This window comes from Aspergillus ruber (assembly GCF_000600275.1).
Source record: "Aspergillus ruber CBS 135680 unplaced genomic scaffold scaffold00045, whole genome shotgun sequence".
In the NCBI taxonomy this organism is placed as follows: domain Eukaryota; kingdom Fungi; phylum Ascomycota; class Eurotiomycetes; order Eurotiales; family Aspergillaceae; genus Aspergillus; species Aspergillus ruber.
The window spans coordinates 133,085-151,877 of record NW_024467341.1 but is presented as its reverse complement, the minus strand read 5'-3'; the positions used below and the strand labels follow the sequence as shown (position 1 = coordinate 151,877).

At 48.9% G+C, this 18,793-nt stretch overlaps 10 protein-coding genes across 10 annotated transcripts; 4 read left to right on the top strand and 6 right to left on the bottom strand.

Moving 5' to 3' along the window:
• Window positions 1-322: 322 nt before the first annotated feature.
• On the top strand, window positions 323-1,805 carry pfa4 (putative palmitoyltransferase with autoacylation activity Pfa4; the record flags this gene model as incomplete). The annotated part of the gene is made up of 5 exons (XM_040785119.1): window positions 323-657; window positions 706-877; window positions 934-1,233; window positions 1,284-1,362; window positions 1,411-1,805. The coding sequence occupies 5 exons, from the start codon at window positions 323-325 to the stop codon at window positions 1,803-1,805; spliced, it is 1,281 nt and encodes a 426-aa protein (XP_040634391.1).
• Window positions 1,806-1,828: 23 nt separating this feature from the next.
• On the bottom strand, window positions 1,829-3,019 carry EURHEDRAFT_510260 (class I SAM-dependent methyltransferase; the record flags this gene model as incomplete). The annotated part of the gene is made up of 3 exons (XM_040785941.1): window positions 2,732-3,019; window positions 2,382-2,665; window positions 1,829-2,330 (listed from the first exon to the last, which is right to left on the bottom strand). The coding sequence occupies exons 1-3, from the start codon at window positions 2,762-2,764 to the stop codon at window positions 1,829-1,831; spliced, it is 819 nt and encodes a 272-aa protein (XP_040634390.1). The 5' UTR covers window positions 2,765-3,019.
• A 285-nt stretch (window positions 3,020-3,304) lies between these two features.
• On the top strand, window positions 3,305-4,020 carry EURHEDRAFT_406736 (DUF202 domain-containing protein; the record flags this gene model as incomplete). Its single annotated transcript, XM_040780478.1, has 2 exons — window positions 3,305-3,647; window positions 3,710-4,020. The coding sequence occupies 2 exons, from the start codon at window positions 3,305-3,307 to the stop codon at window positions 4,018-4,020; spliced, it is 654 nt and encodes a 217-aa protein (XP_040634389.1).
• Window positions 4,021-4,254: 234 nt separating this feature from the next.
• On the bottom strand, window positions 4,255-5,487 carry EURHEDRAFT_381798 (wax synthase family protein; the record flags this gene model as incomplete). The annotated part of the gene is made up of 2 exons (XM_040779458.1): window positions 4,255-4,693; window positions 4,748-5,487. 2 exons carry the CDS (start codon window positions 5,485-5,487, stop codon window positions 4,255-4,257), a joined length of 1,179 nt encoding a protein of 392 aa, XP_040634388.1.
• A 947-nt stretch (window positions 5,488-6,434) lies between these two features.
• On the bottom strand, window positions 6,435-6,933 carry EURHEDRAFT_417230 (uncharacterized protein). The gene is made up of 4 exons (XM_040783148.1): window positions 6,906-6,933; window positions 6,781-6,851; window positions 6,646-6,732; window positions 6,435-6,577 (listed from the first exon to the last, which is right to left on the bottom strand). Exons 1-4 carry the CDS (start codon window positions 6,918-6,920, stop codon window positions 6,487-6,489), a joined length of 264 nt encoding a protein of 87 aa, XP_040634387.1. The 5' UTR covers window positions 6,921-6,933; the 3' UTR covers window positions 6,435-6,486.
• Window positions 6,934-7,016: 83 nt separating this feature from the next.
• EURHEDRAFT_286443 (regulator of G-protein signaling domain-containing protein) lies at window positions 7,017-8,281 on the bottom strand. The gene has a single exon (XM_040778213.1). The coding sequence runs from the start codon at window positions 8,087-8,089 to the stop codon at window positions 7,181-7,183; it is 909 nt and encodes a 302-aa protein (XP_040634386.1). The 5' UTR covers window positions 8,090-8,281; the 3' UTR covers window positions 7,017-7,180.
• Window positions 8,282-8,737: 456 nt separating this feature from the next.
• On the top strand, window positions 8,738-9,547 carry EURHEDRAFT_417228 (uncharacterized protein). Its single transcript, XM_040783147.1, has one exon. The coding sequence runs from the start codon at window positions 8,791-8,793 to the stop codon at window positions 9,397-9,399; it is 609 nt and encodes a 202-aa protein (XP_040634385.1). The 5' UTR covers window positions 8,738-8,790; the 3' UTR covers window positions 9,400-9,547.
• Window positions 9,548-10,572: 1,025 nt separating this feature from the next.
• EURHEDRAFT_417227 (glycoside hydrolase family 43 protein) lies at window positions 10,573-12,316 on the top strand. The gene is made up of 3 exons (XM_040783146.1): window positions 10,573-11,211; window positions 11,265-12,229; window positions 12,291-12,316. Exons 1-2 carry the CDS (start codon window positions 10,927-10,929, stop codon window positions 11,898-11,900), a joined length of 921 nt encoding a protein of 306 aa, XP_040634384.1. The 5' UTR covers window positions 10,573-10,926; the 3' UTR covers window positions 11,901-12,229; window positions 12,291-12,316.
• On the bottom strand, window positions 12,027-14,989 carry EURHEDRAFT_466731 (putative UDP-glucose,sterol transferase; the record flags this gene model as incomplete). Its single annotated transcript, XM_040785126.1, has 6 exons — window positions 12,027-12,229; window positions 12,291-12,429; window positions 12,494-13,073; window positions 13,129-14,133; window positions 14,180-14,801; window positions 14,857-14,989. The coding sequence occupies 6 exons, from the start codon at window positions 14,987-14,989 to the stop codon at window positions 12,027-12,029; spliced, it is 2,682 nt and encodes an 893-aa protein (XP_040634383.1).
• A 960-nt stretch (window positions 14,990-15,949) lies between these two features.
• On the bottom strand, window positions 15,950-17,591 carry EURHEDRAFT_549072 (uncharacterized protein; the record flags this gene model as incomplete). Its single annotated transcript, XM_040787496.1, has 2 exons — window positions 15,950-17,403; window positions 17,450-17,591. The coding sequence occupies 2 exons, from the start codon at window positions 17,589-17,591 to the stop codon at window positions 16,382-16,384; spliced, it is 1,164 nt and encodes a 387-aa protein (XP_040634382.1). The 3' UTR covers window positions 15,950-16,381.
• Window positions 17,592-18,793: the final 1,202 nt, after the last annotated feature.

Sequence of the window (18,793 nt, the reverse complement as noted above, 5' to 3'; positions counted from 1 at the left end):
AGGGTTGAAAGTACGTATCAAGCGTATATGGTTGAGGTCTCTGATTCTTGCAAAAGTGTGCTATCTAGGATCCTATATACGACCGTAAATACCTTATAGAGTATACTAAGCGATTGTGCGGTTTCAAAAGCAGTAATAGCAGAGTAAATACGCTGCTTTTCGCCATATGATATCAGCAAGGCATCAATCAGGCATCAGTTGGTATTGTTCGGTAAGGAACCTCTATATTCCGACAGCGAAAAGCATCGCCAACCTGCTCTCTACCTCGCGATCTCTAGAAAGATATAAAGGGCTCTACGAAAGAATATGCAGAAGCGTTAAGATGTTTCAAGGGCCCTTCTCTATTTCGCAGTTGGCAATTCCCGCTGTCTGGGTTCTGATCAGCTTCCTCTCCTTCACCTCCCAGTACTTTTTCGTGAATTTCGAAGCCGTGTCCCTACGAGAAAATGAGCTCTGGGCTATTAACACACTCGCGACATGTATTGGAATATGTTATTACCGATCGTGCACTGTAGATCCGGGGCACGTTCCTAAGGATTGGAAGTCATTGGACCACAAGCAAGTGGAAGTCGAAGGTGTCAGTGGCCGGCAGCGGTGGTGTCGGAAATGCGAGGCTTTCAAGCCTCCACGGGCCCATCATTGCAGGACATGTGGAAGGTGATTGCTAATTTTCCTAATAAATGTTCTCGTGACTGACAGCTTCAGGTGTATACCGAAGATGGACCACCACTGTCCATGGACTACCAATTGCGTGTCACACTTTACGTTTCCGCATTTTATTCGATTTCTGTTTTACGCTGTTGTTGGGATGTCATATCTCGAGTCTCTTCTTTTTGAGAGAGCATCGACTATCTGGGCTAGTAGACATCTTCCTAGTGTAGGTTGCCTGCCACCTTAAATCAATTCTCGTCTGTTTGCTGACCGTTCCACAAGTACCTCGGGCCCAGTTTGGGACAAATGGCTCATTTATTCATCCTTCTTGTCGTCAACAGCTTGACTGTCTTTGCGCTTTTTATTCTCTTGGTTCGGAATTTATGGTCTCTTGGTGGCAACACCACGACTATCGAATCATGGGAAATCGAAAGACACAAGACACTTCTCCGGCGAGCCAGACATTTTGGTGGCTATCTGGACGCTCCTGGGGGTGTCAAGATACATATTAGAAAGCAAGAGTTCCCGTATGACATTGGAATTTGGGGCAATATCAAAGCTGGAATGGGTGGAAGTGCAAATGTATGTTTGTTCGCCATCTATCGATTTATGGCGGGAGCTGATGGCAGTAGGTCCTAAGCTGGTTCTGGCCATTTGCCGCGACCCCAGGTCGTGAATCAGGTCTAGATTTTGAGATCAATGATTTCGAAGGTTTGTTCGGTTGCTTGGCCACAATCAATCGGTACTAACACCTCATAGGTCCCAATGTCACTTGGCCTCCACCGGACCCGGATCGTATCCCCCTACCCACTCCAACTGACAGGGGAAACGCCTTCACGGTGCCACAAGTGTACAGCTCCGCCCACGAAGAAATCGAAGCATTCAACCGTCGCCGAGACGAAAACCTGAAACGCGTCAGACACGGCGTGGTCCAGCGCCGTAAACGATTCCATGAACGATTTGACTCCGACACTCGAGACAAAAGCGACTCAGAGCCCGACAATCAGGGAGACTCTGATGGCGAAGAGGCCTGGAGAAACTCTGAGGGAGAGCGCCTACATGATTTCGGAGTGGACGAGGAGATCGAGTTCTATGATGAAGAGGACATTCCACTGGCAGTACTCATGCAGCGACGGAGACAGAGGCGGCAATGATATTCTTTGGGTGTGTATCTAAATTATATTTTCTTAGAAATACCCCTCAAACGCACATAACCCAACCACTGGCTGCCGTCTTCCTCCCGCGTGACTACGGGCTCGAGTATATCACAAATCTGCTTCACAGCGTCGTCCTGCTTCTCTCCTGGAAGAACGTCCAAAAATGGTGCACCCATCAGCTTGATCCAACCAGCTAATCCGCCATTAGCATCAGCAGTGAGCTTCGTTGGCCGAAATTCGATCTCCATTTGGTCAACATGGAATCCAATGCTCTCGAGAGCATTTTTCATCCATACTTCAGACGGAAAGAACCACGGATTTGCTGCTTTCGCCTTTTCGGCAGGTACGCCGTGCTGCACGAGCGTGTAGATGAGTGCCGTCATGACCTCAGGGACGTTTCCGTGACCGCCCATTTCGAACACAAAGGTGCCGCCTGGTTTGAGACTGCCATGTATGGCGCGCAGAGTATCCATACGCGTCGAACTATCGCGTAAAATCCAGTGCAAAGCTGCGTTGGAGATGCTTGATCATTCGAGTCAGTCATACCCATCAACCCAAAATCAGGAGTCTTACACTTTATCCCACGACCCATTAACAATAGCTTCCTCCTTATCCAAATACCGACAGTCAACGACACGCCATTCAGCCTTTTCATTACCATAATCCTTCTTCGCAGACTCGATCATAGCAGGCGAAGAATCAATGCCCAGAACGGATCCAACTGCAGGCAGGAAATTAGCCGTGAACTTCCCATCGCCGCAACCGACGTCGAGGATTTTGTCAGTAGGCTGCGGGACCAGGTAGCTGAGGAGCTTCTGGGTGAGTTTGGGGACGAAGGATGCGGAGGCTGAGTATGCCTGGTTATTGTTAGCTTATCTATACGAATGGATATGGTTCGGAGACGAATAGTATGGTATGCATACCTCGGCACTCCATTGGTCTTTGGTGGAGGACATGTTGGCTTCGTGTGACTTGTAAATAGTCAATGGACCCTGATAATTTATACTTTCAGGCAATGCTGGGGTTTATATATGTTTGTTGATTCACAGCGTGCTGTTGTAGTTGGCCGTATCTCCACTCAATTGGGACCGATATCGGAGTCTGGGGGATCGACCATGATGTCAATCCACATCTGTCATGTCCATACAGGAACTGTACATTTGATACACTATCAGGAACACGAATAAAATAGCGCATATTTACACATGGACATCGCAGTAGACATAGAGAATTTATGGTCTGAGCGGACGCGTTCCCAAACTGGTAGGCGGAAAATGATGCATGGCCTCTCGTATCATATGCAACCATTCGCCCATTACCCAGGAACCTTGCATCTACATATCCAAGAACCAATACTCCACTCATTTGGATCTTTTACACCAGCAATCCCTACACCAACCGTGATGCAAACCCTCCATCACCATCCTTCCCCTCCCTCTAATCGCCGATAATAAACAAGAACGGCGACCAACATCGTCATCGTCATCACCGCCAGAATGCCCGAACAGCGCGAACCAGACACAGGGCCAGACACCATGGAACTACAGGAAATCCACACACACGATAGATGCCAGAGTCACGACGACGAATACGCGCAGTCCGCGGCGACGGTTTCGTCTGGAGAGAACCGCGTGCCGTATCGGACTGTTGCGGCGCGGGTTGTCAATGCGGATGAGAGGGGAAGGGGTAATGGTTCGAATCACAATAGTGATAATGGCAATGATTGCGACTGGAAGGGCGTGTTGTTGAAAGGAAAGAAGACATGGGACGCTGTCAGCGGATTCTGGACAAGTCAAGTTGTTCTGGTAGTTCCCCAGAAGAAGAACCGCGATCATTACGGTAATCCCCCGCAATTTCCTTGACATATGTACCCGTCTGCTAACACATCGAATGCACAACAGCGCTCGAACGAACATTCCTCGCGTACATCCGCACCTCCGTCATTCTAGCCATGCAAGGCGTCCTAATAGCGCAACTCTTCCGTCTCCAACGCTCGAAAGCCCAAGAAGCCACTAAGCTCACATACTACGAAGTCGCTGTTCCGTTATCTATTGCGTGTCACAGTGTCGCGCTGGCCGTTGTCGTGGTTGGCGCATTTCGGTTCTGGAGGCAGCAGAATGCTTTGTTTCGGGGGAAGGTACATGCTGGGGGGTGGGAGTTGAATTCGATTGGGGTGTTGGTTTTTTTGGTGAGTTATGGCTACCGTAAGTAAATTTTCAGATGGATTGATGGCTAATGGGTAGATTGTGGTTGTGACGTTGGTCTTGTCGGTTATTATACTGGTTCAGTTGGATCGGGGGCCTGTATAGGCTGTGGGACTTTGAGTAACGGACATGTGAGTCAATGCGAGTGAAGTTATTAACGTTTTGCTACCTAATGTATGATTATGTTGTGTAACTGCATGCATATGCTGATATAGTCATCTCATCCAAGAACATTTCCAAAACTATGCCAACAATACCCCCCATCCCAGGTGCATAGGCAACGGAACCCTCTCGCCACCATAGTACACCGCCTTAATAACCGGCACCAACCATGTTGGCGCTGTCGCAGCTAAGAATCCAACGACCCAGAGGTATCCAACAATCCTCCCCGCGATACCTGTGCGCGTGCTCTTTCCAAAAACAGTTGACCAGATATAGTCCACCAGCTGCTCAAACATCATCCCAAATGCCTGTAGGGTGAAGAAGTACAGTGCGCCACTGTCCTTGATCGGAACGGAGAAGCCTAGGTCCATGCCCAAATGTACGAGACCGGAGAGGGCGAAAACCAGCACGAGGCGTAGTATATACGCCACGACCGAAGAGCTGGGGATGCGCAGAACAGAGAAGACGAAGTTGATGTTCGACGAAAGACACGTGCGGAGCATTTGGTGCCATGTTAGCCTATTGAGGTCAGCTAAGAGTGTCTCAAATAAGGTGCTGAAGGGAAAGACTTACCCCCACAACCGACGGATGGACCATGCATCAAACAACGACCCACTAATAGGCGGCCACAGCACTGGCTCAGAAATGCCCAGACCAACGCAGGAAAGTGCCATAACAGAATAAACTCCCACAATAACCGCCCGGATCAAAACAGCAAAAGGCACCATGAAGCTAGTCTGCACGAGAACACGGTGCAAAACGGGCACATCCTGCTGTCCCCAAAGAATACTCAATTGCTCCTCAAGACCGGGATACCGAAGATCAACCGTGAAAATCCCAATCAGCAAACCGCACAGGACAGCCTTCCCCGCACAAGTCGCAAGAAACCTCCCCTTCCCGGGGACATACCCCGGCTCATTACGCTTAAAGCACGGCAACCGCCTTATCTGCCACGGCGTCCGAACCCGGCGATAATTATACGGCATCCAAAATGCCCAAGTCAGCTGCAATGTCGGCGCCGATACCTTGGGCTGCGTCTTCTCCCACTCAACCTGCGCAGCATACGAAACCCGGCTCAACAACAACAACTCAATCCCATTAAGCACATTTACCCATCCCATGGCTGCAATCGGCCCCGCGGCACGAATATCGCGTCCTGGTAGGAGGGCTTCGATTTGCACGGACATCGCGAGCGCGATGATCGCGATGGCGGCTGCGGAGCGCGCGATGTTTGCATTAGGTGGCGTGTAGGATATTGCGAGGCCGATTGTGGCTTGGATGAGTATCCATTGCGGGAGTTGGGTTAGGACCATTTTTCTGTGTCCTAGAATAATTAGAATAAAGTGGATGAAGAGAGCTATGATGTCTAGAATAAATTGAGCGTTCAAGGCTGACGGACTGTGGGGCGCGTGGACCAGGCACGGCGGTGTGGACGCTTTTCCCATTCCGGTAACCAACTATGTACGAGTAACTTTATGTACACCTGAAGCCGGGAGTGCCCCTATAATCCAGGGTCCTTAATATCTACATTCAACCCATCAGGAAGCACAACCAATTCCAGATCCCCAACAGCCGTATCTTCGGGGGCGCGTGCCCTACACCCGTTTACTATCAACACCAACCCATTTTTTAAAAGATGCTTGAAAACAGACCTGACGAACTCATTTATCTTGAAGTTAGCCGGGAATGTCAGGTCCTTACGCATGTATATGTCTCGTAGACTATGGCCAGACATTAATATTCATGATTTATTCAGCAATGTCGTGGTGGTAGAACATGGCTACATATGTTATGTAATATGCTGTATGGATAGGGCAATACGTACTTCTCGGCGAGTTTCTTGTCCTCGCCGAACCGCCTGAGGGCGTCATCATTGGCATAGCTGGCGTTGAAGAGCTGGATTCGTGTTATTAGATGGGTCGTGCAGGGGGGAAGGGAAAGTAGCTAACGAAGCATTTTCTCGATCTTGTTGCTGGTTTGATTGATGCCGTTAATGCGAATGAGAGTGTACTTTTGGTGGTCGCCGTTCTCCTGTTTTTTCGGAGGCAATTATATATAGGACACAGAATGCGAGGTTTGTATGACGTTCATCGAAGCGAAATAGTAGTCAACAGGGTCTAGAATAAATGGTTTTGCCATGATAAAGATAATGCATCGCATGTTCAATTATTTCTATGCATTCTCTATACTTGATTCTAGACACTGTGGAATCAATATTAACATAATAATACACTCTATGTACAGTGCTACTACTATGTACGCCGTGCACAAATTTCACACCTCGGTATTAGCTACAAACTGTTTTGTTACATTTACATCTTAAAATCCAAAATATCAACCGCTAACCCCGGAATTTCAACGTTCTTAAGTTCGTCTATATCCACGTCATCTGGCGCGGTGACCCTACCATCAAAATCATCAGTATTAACATCAACCTTGATTTTATCAGGTAGGAATGGGGAGAAGCATACCCCATAAAATGAATCGGCGGGATCGTCGTAGTAGACTCGAAGTCATTGGGGAAGGTTAGGTTTTTGTCATGGTAGACGTCTCGGAGACTGCATACTATTAGTACTGGTGGAAGGATGTAGGAGTAGGTGGAGTACTTGTCGGCGAGTTTCTTGCCGTCGCCGTAGTAGTCGTAGGCGAGTTCGTTGTCGTAGCGGATGTCGAAGGTCTGTTTGCTTTTGTTAGAAGTTAATATGGTATATGGGGAGATATGGTGGCTAACGAGGTCTTTGGTCATTTTGTTAATGTGCTTTGATGTTTGATGGTAATAGTAGTCATTATGTTGACAGCCTCGATGTTTAAATATAGTAGAAAATGCGGGGGAGATGATGAGGTCCGTATGACTTCATTGGCGAGTTTGCCGTTTTCAGGTAAAGTATACTTTTCAATGATAGAGTGAACAGATATTTACTGTACTGTTGATATCCACCGTAGACAGGATGCCATCTTCATGTGCACCCCTATCTAAGCTCGACAATGCAACTATATACACAAACGCTATCCTGACGAACTCCTCAAATGCCTAAAAATCCCGCCCTTAAAATGCAACATCCGCCACTTCCTCTTCTGGTCCTGATGATGTTTATCCCCTTCAGACCTCCAAGTGCTAGGACTCGAGTTTGTCTTCCCGAGATCAAGCTCCTTACTCCCGCTTCCGTCGGAGGTAGAATGCACAGCTCCCGAACTCACACTCCCGGGTTTACTGGGGTATTTAGATAGTCCGAAGGGAGGGGTTGAGCGGCTTTGGTTGCTGTCGTCGGTGAAGACGACGCTTGAGGTGTGGCTTCTGTCGCCTTTGTCTGTGCTGGCGCCTGTGCCTGTGTTGGAGGGGAGGGGGGATTGGGAGCGTGATTTTGAGGTGGGGGTCCCGCCGCCGGTGAATGGGAAGATGTCGGAGTAGGCGTGTTCTTTTTCCTCGATTGATTCTGTGTCGTGGTGGAGGCAGGATGTTGAGAGAGGTCGGGGTTGTTCTCGTTCTTGGTTGACGCAGCTGCGCAAGAACGGTAATAATAGCGAATCATGTAGTAGATCGCGCATTTCCTGCAACGCTGGATCAAGAAGCGCAGGATCCGGAGGAAAATCCTCTTGCTTTTTTTTCTTCGACTCGGTGGCGACTAAATTATCCCGTATACCATCCGAGATATTAATCTCCCGCTGCGCCCCCGAGACAATATACATCTGTAGTATGCGCTGCCATTGCAAATGCAATGTCCGACGGGACTTATGATCTCCCACTCGCTGAAAACTGCCCCTGTATCGACGAGCCTCGAGAACGAACTCGAGGATCTCCAGACAATGCGATTTTGAGAGGAAGGCGATTAATGCGCTTAGTGTGTAGGGGTATGGTGCTTTGTCGTCGAGGAGGTCATCGAGTTTAGGGCGGATGTGGTAAAAGGATGAGTTCATAGTGCATAGCGGGCCATTTTATTTTTAGGGTGAATGTATGTGTTTGGTAAGAGTGTAAAAGTGAAGAAGTGAAAGTCCGGGGTCATTCTGGGTTGTAGATAACGTCACGACTATTTTGGGTATGATTCGAGAAATTCTCCGAGGTTGCCTTTTGGGGATATGATTTTGCCAAGAGTTGATGTCAAGCACTTTGTAATATGTAGATAAGTTTGACGCCTGGCTCAATGAGAATCGTAACGTCTACACGTGCGTGATGGCCCACTTCCAAGTGAGACCATAGCCCACGGATAACTGCGAGTATGTGTTGAGGGCAAACAAAAACTACACACCGGCTTATCCGACAGCCAGGCTCTTTGCGCATCGCACGGACCGATCACACACGGATCTAGAAGGAACGAGACCCCAGAAACTGGCAAACAAAAACAAAAGCGGCAACCAAACCGGCGCGCCGAAAGTCAATGATCTCAAAACCGCCACGTACCGTCAAGTCTAGACGTAAGACTCTACCATGGGAACACTCGGAAACGTCCGTGGGCCATCAGATCATGCCAGGTCGAGACCAGCACACGCGCGGTCTAGCCTCTGCTCTTGATTCCTATATCTATTGTCTTGTCCCATGGTGTTTTTGCTCAATCATCCATTCTTTATCTACCATTCTCTGTCTATACTTTTCTTTTTCTTTGTACCTTCTTTAATTCAAAATGTCCGTGTCTTACATTCCTCGCCTCCCCTCTCGCCTCTCAACCGCAGCCATGAACACCCGTTTTAATTCTTCAACTTTCGCCCAGAGCCCCTCCAAACTCGCCCTCCTCTCCCACCACAAACTCCAACAAGAATCTTCAGCAGAGGAGCCCGACCTCCGCCGCTGTCTGGGGCACAATGCCGTCCTTTCCAAGACCATGACCGCTGCCCGCAGAGATGTCAGCTATCACCGCAAGTCTTCTCGCTTCTCCGAAGACAACGGAGTCGACGGGTACATCAGCAGAAAAGAGGGCCAGGGCAGTGTAGTCCGGGCACAACTTGCTAAGGCTGTGAGGGGGTGGATTCGCAGACGGTCGATGGTGGATGCGAATGCAAAGACTATCAATACTACTATCACTGCTACTGCGCCAACTACCACTGCGGCCAAGACGCCTACTACCACTACCACTACCACTACTACTCCGAACAGCAATGCGCTGGCTCGCGTTGCGGCAAACAACAGCCGGGATACCGAAAACAAGTGGAGCACGTTCTCCAGTCTCAAGAGACTCGTGTCTGGCCGGAAATTCTGGGCCCAGCCGGTGTTGATGCAAACTACTGCTGGTTGACTAGTGCGGGTCTTCTTACTATTCTTTTGTGATTGTGAAGGAGCGGTTCAGCGAGCGATTGAGCAGTTTACGAGTATACGAACACTAGAGCCAGGGGAAGTCTACACACTATATCTTAGAAACAATCTAGACCATCATCCACCCCCATTAATCTGCCAAGTAATCCGTAGAATACCCGATAAAGGCGATCATGGTTCACCTGCACATACTCTAAAAAAGAGCTTGATCGCGATCTATCCTCTTATTGGCCAATCGGTCACATATAACAGAGGCCTAGACCGGTCTAGATCCTCTGAGTAAGTCTAGACACGTACCCCGGACGAACACGCGTTGATGTCATCAGCCCTGCCATTGTATGGTTCCTGATGAGTACGTTGATTATGTGTCGGATGAGTAACTAACGGTTCCTGGCGTCCGTGACAGCATCATTGCTGATCGTGGATCGTATGCAATCGGTTATTTTTTGGCTCCTGAGACCGATGGCGACATTTTATTCGGGGGTTTTGGGACTGGTTCTAGAACGTTGAGTGCTGGTAGGGCTGAGCCTGAGTGTGTCCATTATTCCGTTCACGTGCTAAGCATCATGCACTGAATCAGCTATGAACATCATCGGTATCATACAGCATAGTAATGTTAGCACTTTATCATATCAAGCAAAGACCTGCATTTCCGATACCTCTGCCTCGACAGGGCCAGGTTCTCTAGCAGGAACTCTCGTACTCCCCCTCAACGCAAGACCCATTACAATCCACTTTCCCATTTTACTATATTTGAAGACTGACCCTAATTCCCAAATGAAACATGTGTCTGGCAAGGAACCCTTCCGTATTCGCTTAGGGTTGTAGAATCTGGCCGGAAGTGCAGCGTCGGACTACTTTTGGCACATCAAACTCATTCAAAACACAACACTCAAATTTCATGGTTGATGCCCTACCACCCAGCATCAAATATTGCCCGATACGAGAAGTTAAGAAGTCGTGGCGATGGTCGCCAAGACCGGTCAAGAAAATCACATGATATTACGTGCCTATACATACAACATCCATTCTTGATCACCTTACCGATTCTCCCCCTGAAATTATGCAACATATCCCGGCGAGTCCCGGAAATGCACAATCCTTCAGACCTGCATTATGCACTATGCGCTCCTTCGGCACTACCGGAACAGCACAGCAACAATAACAGGATGATCGGCAGTGCAATACGAGGTGAGGCTGTGGAAGTGGAATTTTTCTGGAGAATCAGCCTCGAGGCTGAATGTACGATGTAACGCGGGACCTCTATTCTAGTCCTGCAGAGTTGTACGGTAGTCTGATTTGTTGAGAGAAATTGGTGGGTTAGGGATACGAGTGATCGCCGATGGAGTTTTGACCGGATTGAGTATGATCATTAGGCCAGGCGAGATGAAGAATGCGAATGCGAACATGCCTTAGTGGAGGCAGGAAATGGAGAGAGTAAGGATACAAATAAGGCTCTTTGTCCCGTTCCTGACTTTTAAGGGAAAAGAAATCAAAAAGCAACTTGAAAATGTCTATTAGGGGTATCAGTCTTTTCGCCGCCTCCGCGCTATCGGTCTTCGCGGCTCCGGTCCGCGTGCTGAATGTTGATTTCCCCGATCCCAGCCTCATCAAAGCCGACGATGGCTGGTACTCGTTTGCTACGGCTGGAAACGGGGTACAGGTCCAAGTGGCCACCTCGTCTGATTTCAAGACCTGGGAGTTGCTCAAGGGCCACGATGCTATTCCTGGTCCGTTCCCGGATTGGACTAAAAAGGAGGGCCCGGAGGTTTGGGCGCCTGATGTGATTAAGAGGGTACGTCTGTTTTTCACGCAATTGACGCCAAAGCACAAGCTGATGTACAATAGGACGACGGCAAATTCGTCATGTACTTCTCCGCCCTTACCAGCAAAGACACCTCTGCACACTGCATCGGCACCGCAACCGCAACCTCCATTAAAGGCCCCTACACCCCCAACGACAAACCCTTCGTCTGCCCCCTCGACAAAGGAGGCGCCATTGACGCCGTCGGCTTTCAAGACGATGATGGCACGCGCTACGTGATTTATAAGACCGAAGACGCCGAGACCACAATCCACCTCCAACCTGTGAAATCAGACGGCATCACACCAAACGGCAACACAACCGCCCTCTTACAGAAAGAACCCGAAGACGGAATCCTCGTCGAAGCACCTTCTCTGGTGAAAAACGAAGGCACGTATTACCTAACCTTCTCATCGCATCGTTTCGACTCCCCAGATTACGATGCGAAATACGCGACTGCGAAGAATGTCGCGGGCCCGTATACAAGACAAGGACAGATTTTGAAGTCGGGCGATAAGACGGATAACGGGACTTTGACAAGTCCGGGTGGTGCGGATTTCTCGGAGGACGGAAAGAAGATTGTTTTCCATGCCCATCGGAATGGGGAGGATGTTAGTCAGGGGAGGGCGATGTATAGGGCCGATGTTAGTTTAGATGGGGGGGAGATCACCATCAACTAGGTTAATGCTTACCAAGCATTATATTTAATAATGATTAATTATGCATTTTCTATACATGAATGCTATATCCAAATGCATATTGCAAGAAATAAAACAGAATGGTATCATAGCACAAATCAAATCAAATCAAACATGACCCTTCAAGCCATCCTCCATTTCATGCCAGACCCTAATAACATGTGCCCTCTCCTCTGTCCCTGAAGCACACATCTCCTCAATCCCCTGCGCAATTCTCGCAGCGATAAAATGTTTCGTCGAGCTGCGCGACAGCGATTTTCGTAGGTTCTTGTGGATGCCGTCCAACGGATAGCCTACTAGGCCCCAGATGCCTATTGCACTTCATTAATATACACTTTTCGGGAGAAGGAGTTTGTTTGGGAAGGGAGGTACCAGCTGCAGGTTTCAAGATTACACCCCCGATACCCTTCCCAACGCCTTTGAGGAGGCCTGTTGGACCAGAGCGTTGGAGGCCAGCGTGGGGTTGGGTTATTAGGCCTGTTAGGCCTTGGTAGAAGCCGCTTGTGAATTCCTGAATACTTGTCAATATTTATCTGCACGCATACCAAACGCTTTGAATATAAAGAAGCACTCACAGTTCCAGCAGCTCGAAACCCACTCCGTATCCCCATAACCTTCGGAAATGCCTCGACCATACGATCATGGTATAACTTCGGTGCATTATGGAATCCTTTTGATAAACTGAGTGTTATGTCACCGGGTAACATAATCGCCCAGTCGATTACGTGCTTCGCGCATTGGCCTGCCCGGTAGCCTGCGTCGGATAGGGCTTCTGCTCTTCTTTCTTTCCGTTTTTCTTTGCTCGTGATAGTGGTGGTTTTCGTTAGCTTCAGGCTGATGTTTTCCCCGTTTTCATTGTCTTCTAGTTCATCTAGGCCGGCATTTTCTGCATCTATATCGTATTGTTCGGGGCCAGGACCGGGTTCGACTTCCGGTTCAGGCTCCCGTTCGTGTTCGGGTTGGTGCTGTGGCCCATGTGCGTCTAGGTTATCGTGTGCCTGGGTTTGTCCTGCTTCGCGCGTAGCCCCGACGAAGCCTGTTGGTATGTCGCGGATGTTACCGATGAAGGCGGAGATTGCGCCGTAGAGGACTCCTGCACCGGCGGAAAGGGGGCCTTTGGGGTCGCGGTGGGTGTCGTATTCTTTGGGGCGGTAGCTGTAATGCGTCAGCGTGCGGTTGGTTAAAAGTTGGGAGTCCGGGGGGGGAATACAGTTCAACGTTGAGGGGCTTGAGAAGACCAGCTTCTACAAGCACTGTCGCTGCAAAGGCGCTGAGTCGGATGTCTGAGTGACGGACCTGCCATGCAGCCGGCCTATTCGGACATATCGAGCAGCGCAGATTATCCAGATCCAAGTGGCGATAGAAATGGTGTACGGCGCTTGCAACACCATCTTCAGATTTCATGTTCTGGCCAATTTCATTTGCTCTTTCGAGGGTTGAGGATTCGAGTGCTTTTTTGATAGCACCTTTTAGTTTCTCTGTTGTTAATTCTCTCCAGGGTACTGGCTCGGGGCCTGCGCCAGCGCGCGCGATAATGCTTCCCCAGAATTGCTGGTCTCCGAAAAATGGGATTACGACTGTCGGTCGACCGAGTGCGAGTCCAGCGGCTGTGGTCCCTGCGCCGCCGTGGTGGACCACGCAGGATACATGCTGGAACAACCAGTCGTGGGGACAGTTTCCGATTAGGAAGATGTTATCCGGGACGTCGACTTCTTCGGAGCCGATATTACCCCAGCCCTTGGCGACTAGTGCACGGTGACCGGTTTCTTTGACGGCATCGAAGACTATGCGTGTTAGCTTTGCTGCATCGTCGACGACTATTGAGCCGAAGCCGATGTATATCGGTGTTGGGCCTTGGTTGAGGAATGTCTTCAGGTCTTCTGGTGGACGGTAGTCACTTCCTGAAGAGAGAAAACTGAAGCCGCAGACGTCGATGTTTTCGCCCCAGTCGTCAGGCTTGGGGAGAAGAGACGGCGACCAGAGATACGAGTAAGGGATTTGTAGTCGGGGGATTAGACTTGGGGCTCGACTGCCGTCTAGGGGGTCCAGGCCTAGGAGGCGTTTGCGGAATTTGTTGATTAAGTCGCCTATACCCTCCCATATCATCACTTCAACGATTGCGTAGGAGGCAAAGTTGGCGACGGAGCGTTTGGTGTTGCGCGCGCGGACCTGGGCGAGTGGATGGGGAAAATACTGCGTTGGAGACCAGGGCATCCTACTCTATTAGTATGTCGCTTTCAATGAATATCGAAGTTACTCACGTAAACATCAAATGCAACGGAATCCCCAGTTTCTCCGCACAACTAACATGCGCATAACTAGGCGGGTTGGCGATAATCACATCTGCCACAAACGGCCGGCTCCGATAATCCACCGTCTCACTCCACGGGTGATCGATAACCTGTTGCTCACCCGTCCCATCACCCATCTCATGACATGATCTCCAACACCCAGAAAAGATCTCTTTCATTTCTTGTCGTCGTCTCGCGATGGCCCCGCTGCGGATGGTGCGCAGGTCCGGCAATAGACCTGGATTCTTGACCATGAATGCCATCAGTTCGCCTGGGTCTCCGCCGATACTGAAGAATTCCAGGCCATTTTCGTTCGCAAAGTCCTTGAAATCGAGGTGTGTGGCCAGGCGCACGCGATGGCCGTGTCGTTTAAGTTCTTTGCCTAGTGCGATAAAGGGTTGGACGTCTCCGCGTGAGCCGACGACGTGGATGACAATGTTGAGGTGAAGGGGGTGAATGCGCTCTTTCTCGGAAAATGGGACTACGGATTCTCGTCGTGGCGGGAGGTCATGGGGGTGGTTTTGGAGGTGGTGTAGTAGCCCCGCTAGGTTGGGTTCCTCTTGGCGGACCTTGATGTCCAGGCGACCATCCTCTGCGCTGCATTAGCAATCCATCTATTCAGAGCATGGAGGAATGGGATCACATACCCAACACCCGCACCCCCATATTAGGACCATGCTCCCAGAACTTGGCATGATTGCGACGGTCCGGGATCTGCGCAAGGATGCTATGGGGCCAGTTTAGGCCGTTGACTCCCGGTACAGGCGCATGGGGAGACATTAGTAACTGCTAAAGAATAACACATTTGAATTGAATCGAAGTGTTCGCCGTTAAGTCTCTGGTGGTTGAAAGAATCGCAAATTTGAGGTATGATGTCATGCCAGATGATGTCACTACCCGCTTGCCCTAAACGTAAATCCTCAGCCGGGCCGATTCGAACGGCACGAGATAGGCCGAGGTTCCTAGACGTCGTCCTGGCCTGTTTCGACTCCGATAGGTGATCGCGTGATGATACTAATCAAGGTTATGCTCACTCATCCGGATATGACCACATCTTCGTTGCTTCGGAAATTTTTCTCCAGCCATTCGCTCAATGAATATGGACAGCAGACTCTCTGTTTCTCTGCTCTGTCTTTTCTTTTCCATAAAATCCAAGTACCGAGGGTCTATCCATCCTGCAGCATCTGTATCCGGGAATGTCTGCAAGTTGTTGAATGTCATTCCAAGCTTCATATTCGGTAAATCGGTGCTTATGCAGGTTGATTTCTTCTTCCGTGGATACAAAAGGGCACTGCCCGGCAAAGCCATAGCTTGACCAATTATGGAATATTTCTATCAGGCATGCCTAGAGTGGAAGAACTCCCACCTCGGAGACCTCGCCACAGCGCATGAAGAGCTCTCGGAAGATGCGCGGGACATTCATGGTATTTTACGCAGACCTGCTACTAAGATGGGCTGACACTTCATATGTTTTTGCCAGCTTTTCTTGAGGAAACTCTTGTTAAGCAATGATCTTGTCATCTTTGTCCAACTTATCAAAGTCATCAGGAAGTTTTGGTTATATAAACCCTTTCGGGTAACTCTAGGAAGCTGGGCCAATTAGCTTGAAGAAATGCTGGTAGCACTAATTCAGCCTGGAAATCGACTATAGATATTATGGGAGAGCTTTCGTCAGGTGCAACGTCGATGTTTCCCATATGGATCTGTATGCCAGTGTAGGCTGGGCAGACTGTGATAGTCTTGGATGAGAGTCCAATATCTGCATAAGTCTTATTGTTGATTCAGAAGATAGGCTTATTCCTCGATTCTTTCTTGATAAGCGTCGGTTGCCTATCCGGGCGCTTGTCCGATATCCGAGGAAGCTCACGCTTTGCGATAAATGTTCCGAGATGCGATATTGAAGTCCCTGCTACGGTTTAATTGAGTATTTCTGTAACAGTGGTTAAAATACTCACAAAGCCCTTAGTCGATACATTCCTTGACATCGATAAATGAAAGATTTGAATAAGGACGGTTCAAAACGAGTTCGACGGATCAACGGTCCCATCAAGCGCTTGATTGCTGTTGGAAAATCGCCCAAGGAATCACATGACACATTCTTGTTTGAATATCCTTGTCCGAATAACCCTGGTTTGTATCACGTCTATTTATCTAGGAATCAATAGTATTCTATCAACATATTTGCACCGGTACTATCACTGTGGTCTTGGATGTCCTGCTCCATTGACCCTCGACGCGATATAAAAACGATAACTTCACCGAATATGTTCGTGCAACAAGACACGAGACGAATGTCGGAATATACGCCATCTCATTCGGGAAGATAACAGGTACCTGAACAGATGCCGTATAGGTAGTCGACTCCTTCGAATTGAATGTCTGCCATTCTAATGGACCCAATTGACATGGCTGCAAAGACACTGTCCGCACGTTTAATCCATTGTGGTATGGACATATCGACGAATCTATCAAATCCGGGAAATCGGGCCATGGTTCCAGGGAAAAAAAGGTAAGAATATCGAGCCGAGGATGGATGGACTGTAATTCTGGTGGTGGTGATTGTGCCGTGGTAGTATATTGCAGGTTTGCTGTAATTTTTGTAGCAGGGATGCCGGATGATGGGTGCCACTGAATGGCAGCCGGTTGTGCTGCCTTGACTGATAATGTCCCTAATGCCCGTGGACACCATCCCCCAATAACCTTCTTTTCTTTGCCCAAACAGTAATATCGACTATCTTGTGGAATAAGTAGCGGTGCTCGTTCCTTTCGTGACGGGCGGATATGTACTGGGCGCGTCCATTCCGCGATTGTTCTGATAGCACCAGTCTTGTGACAGCTTTCGAACACCCGAAGACATATTGAATACATGATATCAATACCCTCTGGTGCCATACCATCCACGGACTGGTCCTTGAGCTGCCGGATTGACTGTTGGCCCATACTTGGCGCAAGTTGACAATGTTCCCAATGAACCTGCTCGTGACGATGTGAATGTCGACAGACATTATGGGGGATTTCGGCTGGCACGATAAACTCGAATGGCAAGAGATACGATGATCCGATTTCTAGCTTTGCAGACTTCCAAAATGGTAACTCGGTCAGTGGTTGTTGCATACGGAGAAAGGTTTGCGATGCTGCTGATGGGGGGAGAGGGATGTTGGTTTCGTTGGTATCCATGGACACGGTGGTTGTGCCTGGGTTGTTAGTTTGCAACTCATTACAGGCTGAGTAGAGGTATACCTTCAAATGTCAGGCTTAATTGATCCGGAGCAATTGAATGCCGGGGAATGAACGATATCATGCCTTCAATCCGATCATGAATGCCATAACTTTGTTGCGAGTCTGTGAAAAGCTGCACATCGGCACAGGGCTTTTTGAGCATCATGCACATCTTAAAATCCTGCACCTATTCAGAATCTGTAAGTTGCATTAACCAACTTTTTGTTTTTTGTCTTCGTCTTTATTTATTTTATTTTATTTTTTTTTTTTTTTCCCTCATCGGCATTCCGACACAATGCCGATTGCTGAGGGCTTGGGATACCGGTCATTTATACGATAACCGCATCAGGGATAGTAACTACTGAACGCTTTCTGTACCTTGGGAAAACGGAAAAGCCCCAACTTGATTTCTATTTGCAATTTGAAATTGAAAATAACTGGTTCCTATCGGGAATTTATAGTTTGTGCATCAGCGTTAAGATTCTCAGTCAGAATCACATCCCGAGGATCAGCAAGCCCCTTGGTCTTTCCACTAACACCCGCCTTGTGCGCCTTGAAGGCATTCTTTCCAGCAACAACAAGTTAGTCGTTAGGAAGTAGTCCAACTCCTTCATCTTCAGGTCTAGATCTGGCGTAGGTGTGTCTGTTTTCGTCCATCTATCGGGGACATGATTGGATGGGAAGGGGAAAATCGGCTTTTTCGTTCTTTTGTGGTGATTCGTGATGGCCCACTTCTTGTCCTTGATGAAATCCACCCAGATGAAATTATCATCAACCAGACACTAACGTCATAAAAAGAGTGGGCGGACCGCCTGGACTGGTCGGAAAGAAGGGCAAAGAGGTCGAGAATGGCGCAAAGGGGGAGACCGATGTCATTGAGGTGGTCTTCGACGAGAGTTCCAGGATCAGTTTTCAAGCAACCCAGGCTTTCGCTTTCCTAAGAAGTTTCAGGTGCTGCTGAACAATGACAACCGCTGCTCTTCGCAAATGACGATGAAGATAAAGCGGTGGCTTCTTCGTTGTATGCACGGCTTGTCCAACGTTTATCTTTTCAGGAGCAGGTATAAATCAGAAGAACTCTTCAGCACTGGAGGCGTCATGCCAAACTCGGAAAATCGAGCGAGCAACCGCATCTATGCTGAGCTCCGTCCTTCGGCAGACCAGAACTCGACACAAGCGCATCGGGCTTGCGCAGGATATGTGCGGTCACGATGAGAATTGGATTTCGCGACTGTCAATCTGGACCTACGACGAGAAGCTGAAGCTAGACCTGGGCATACTTCATGATAGCGAGTGTTCAACAAGCGTATGATATAGGCCTCTAAAATAGCAAGGACAAGCAGAGTGTTATCACTCAGGGCATCG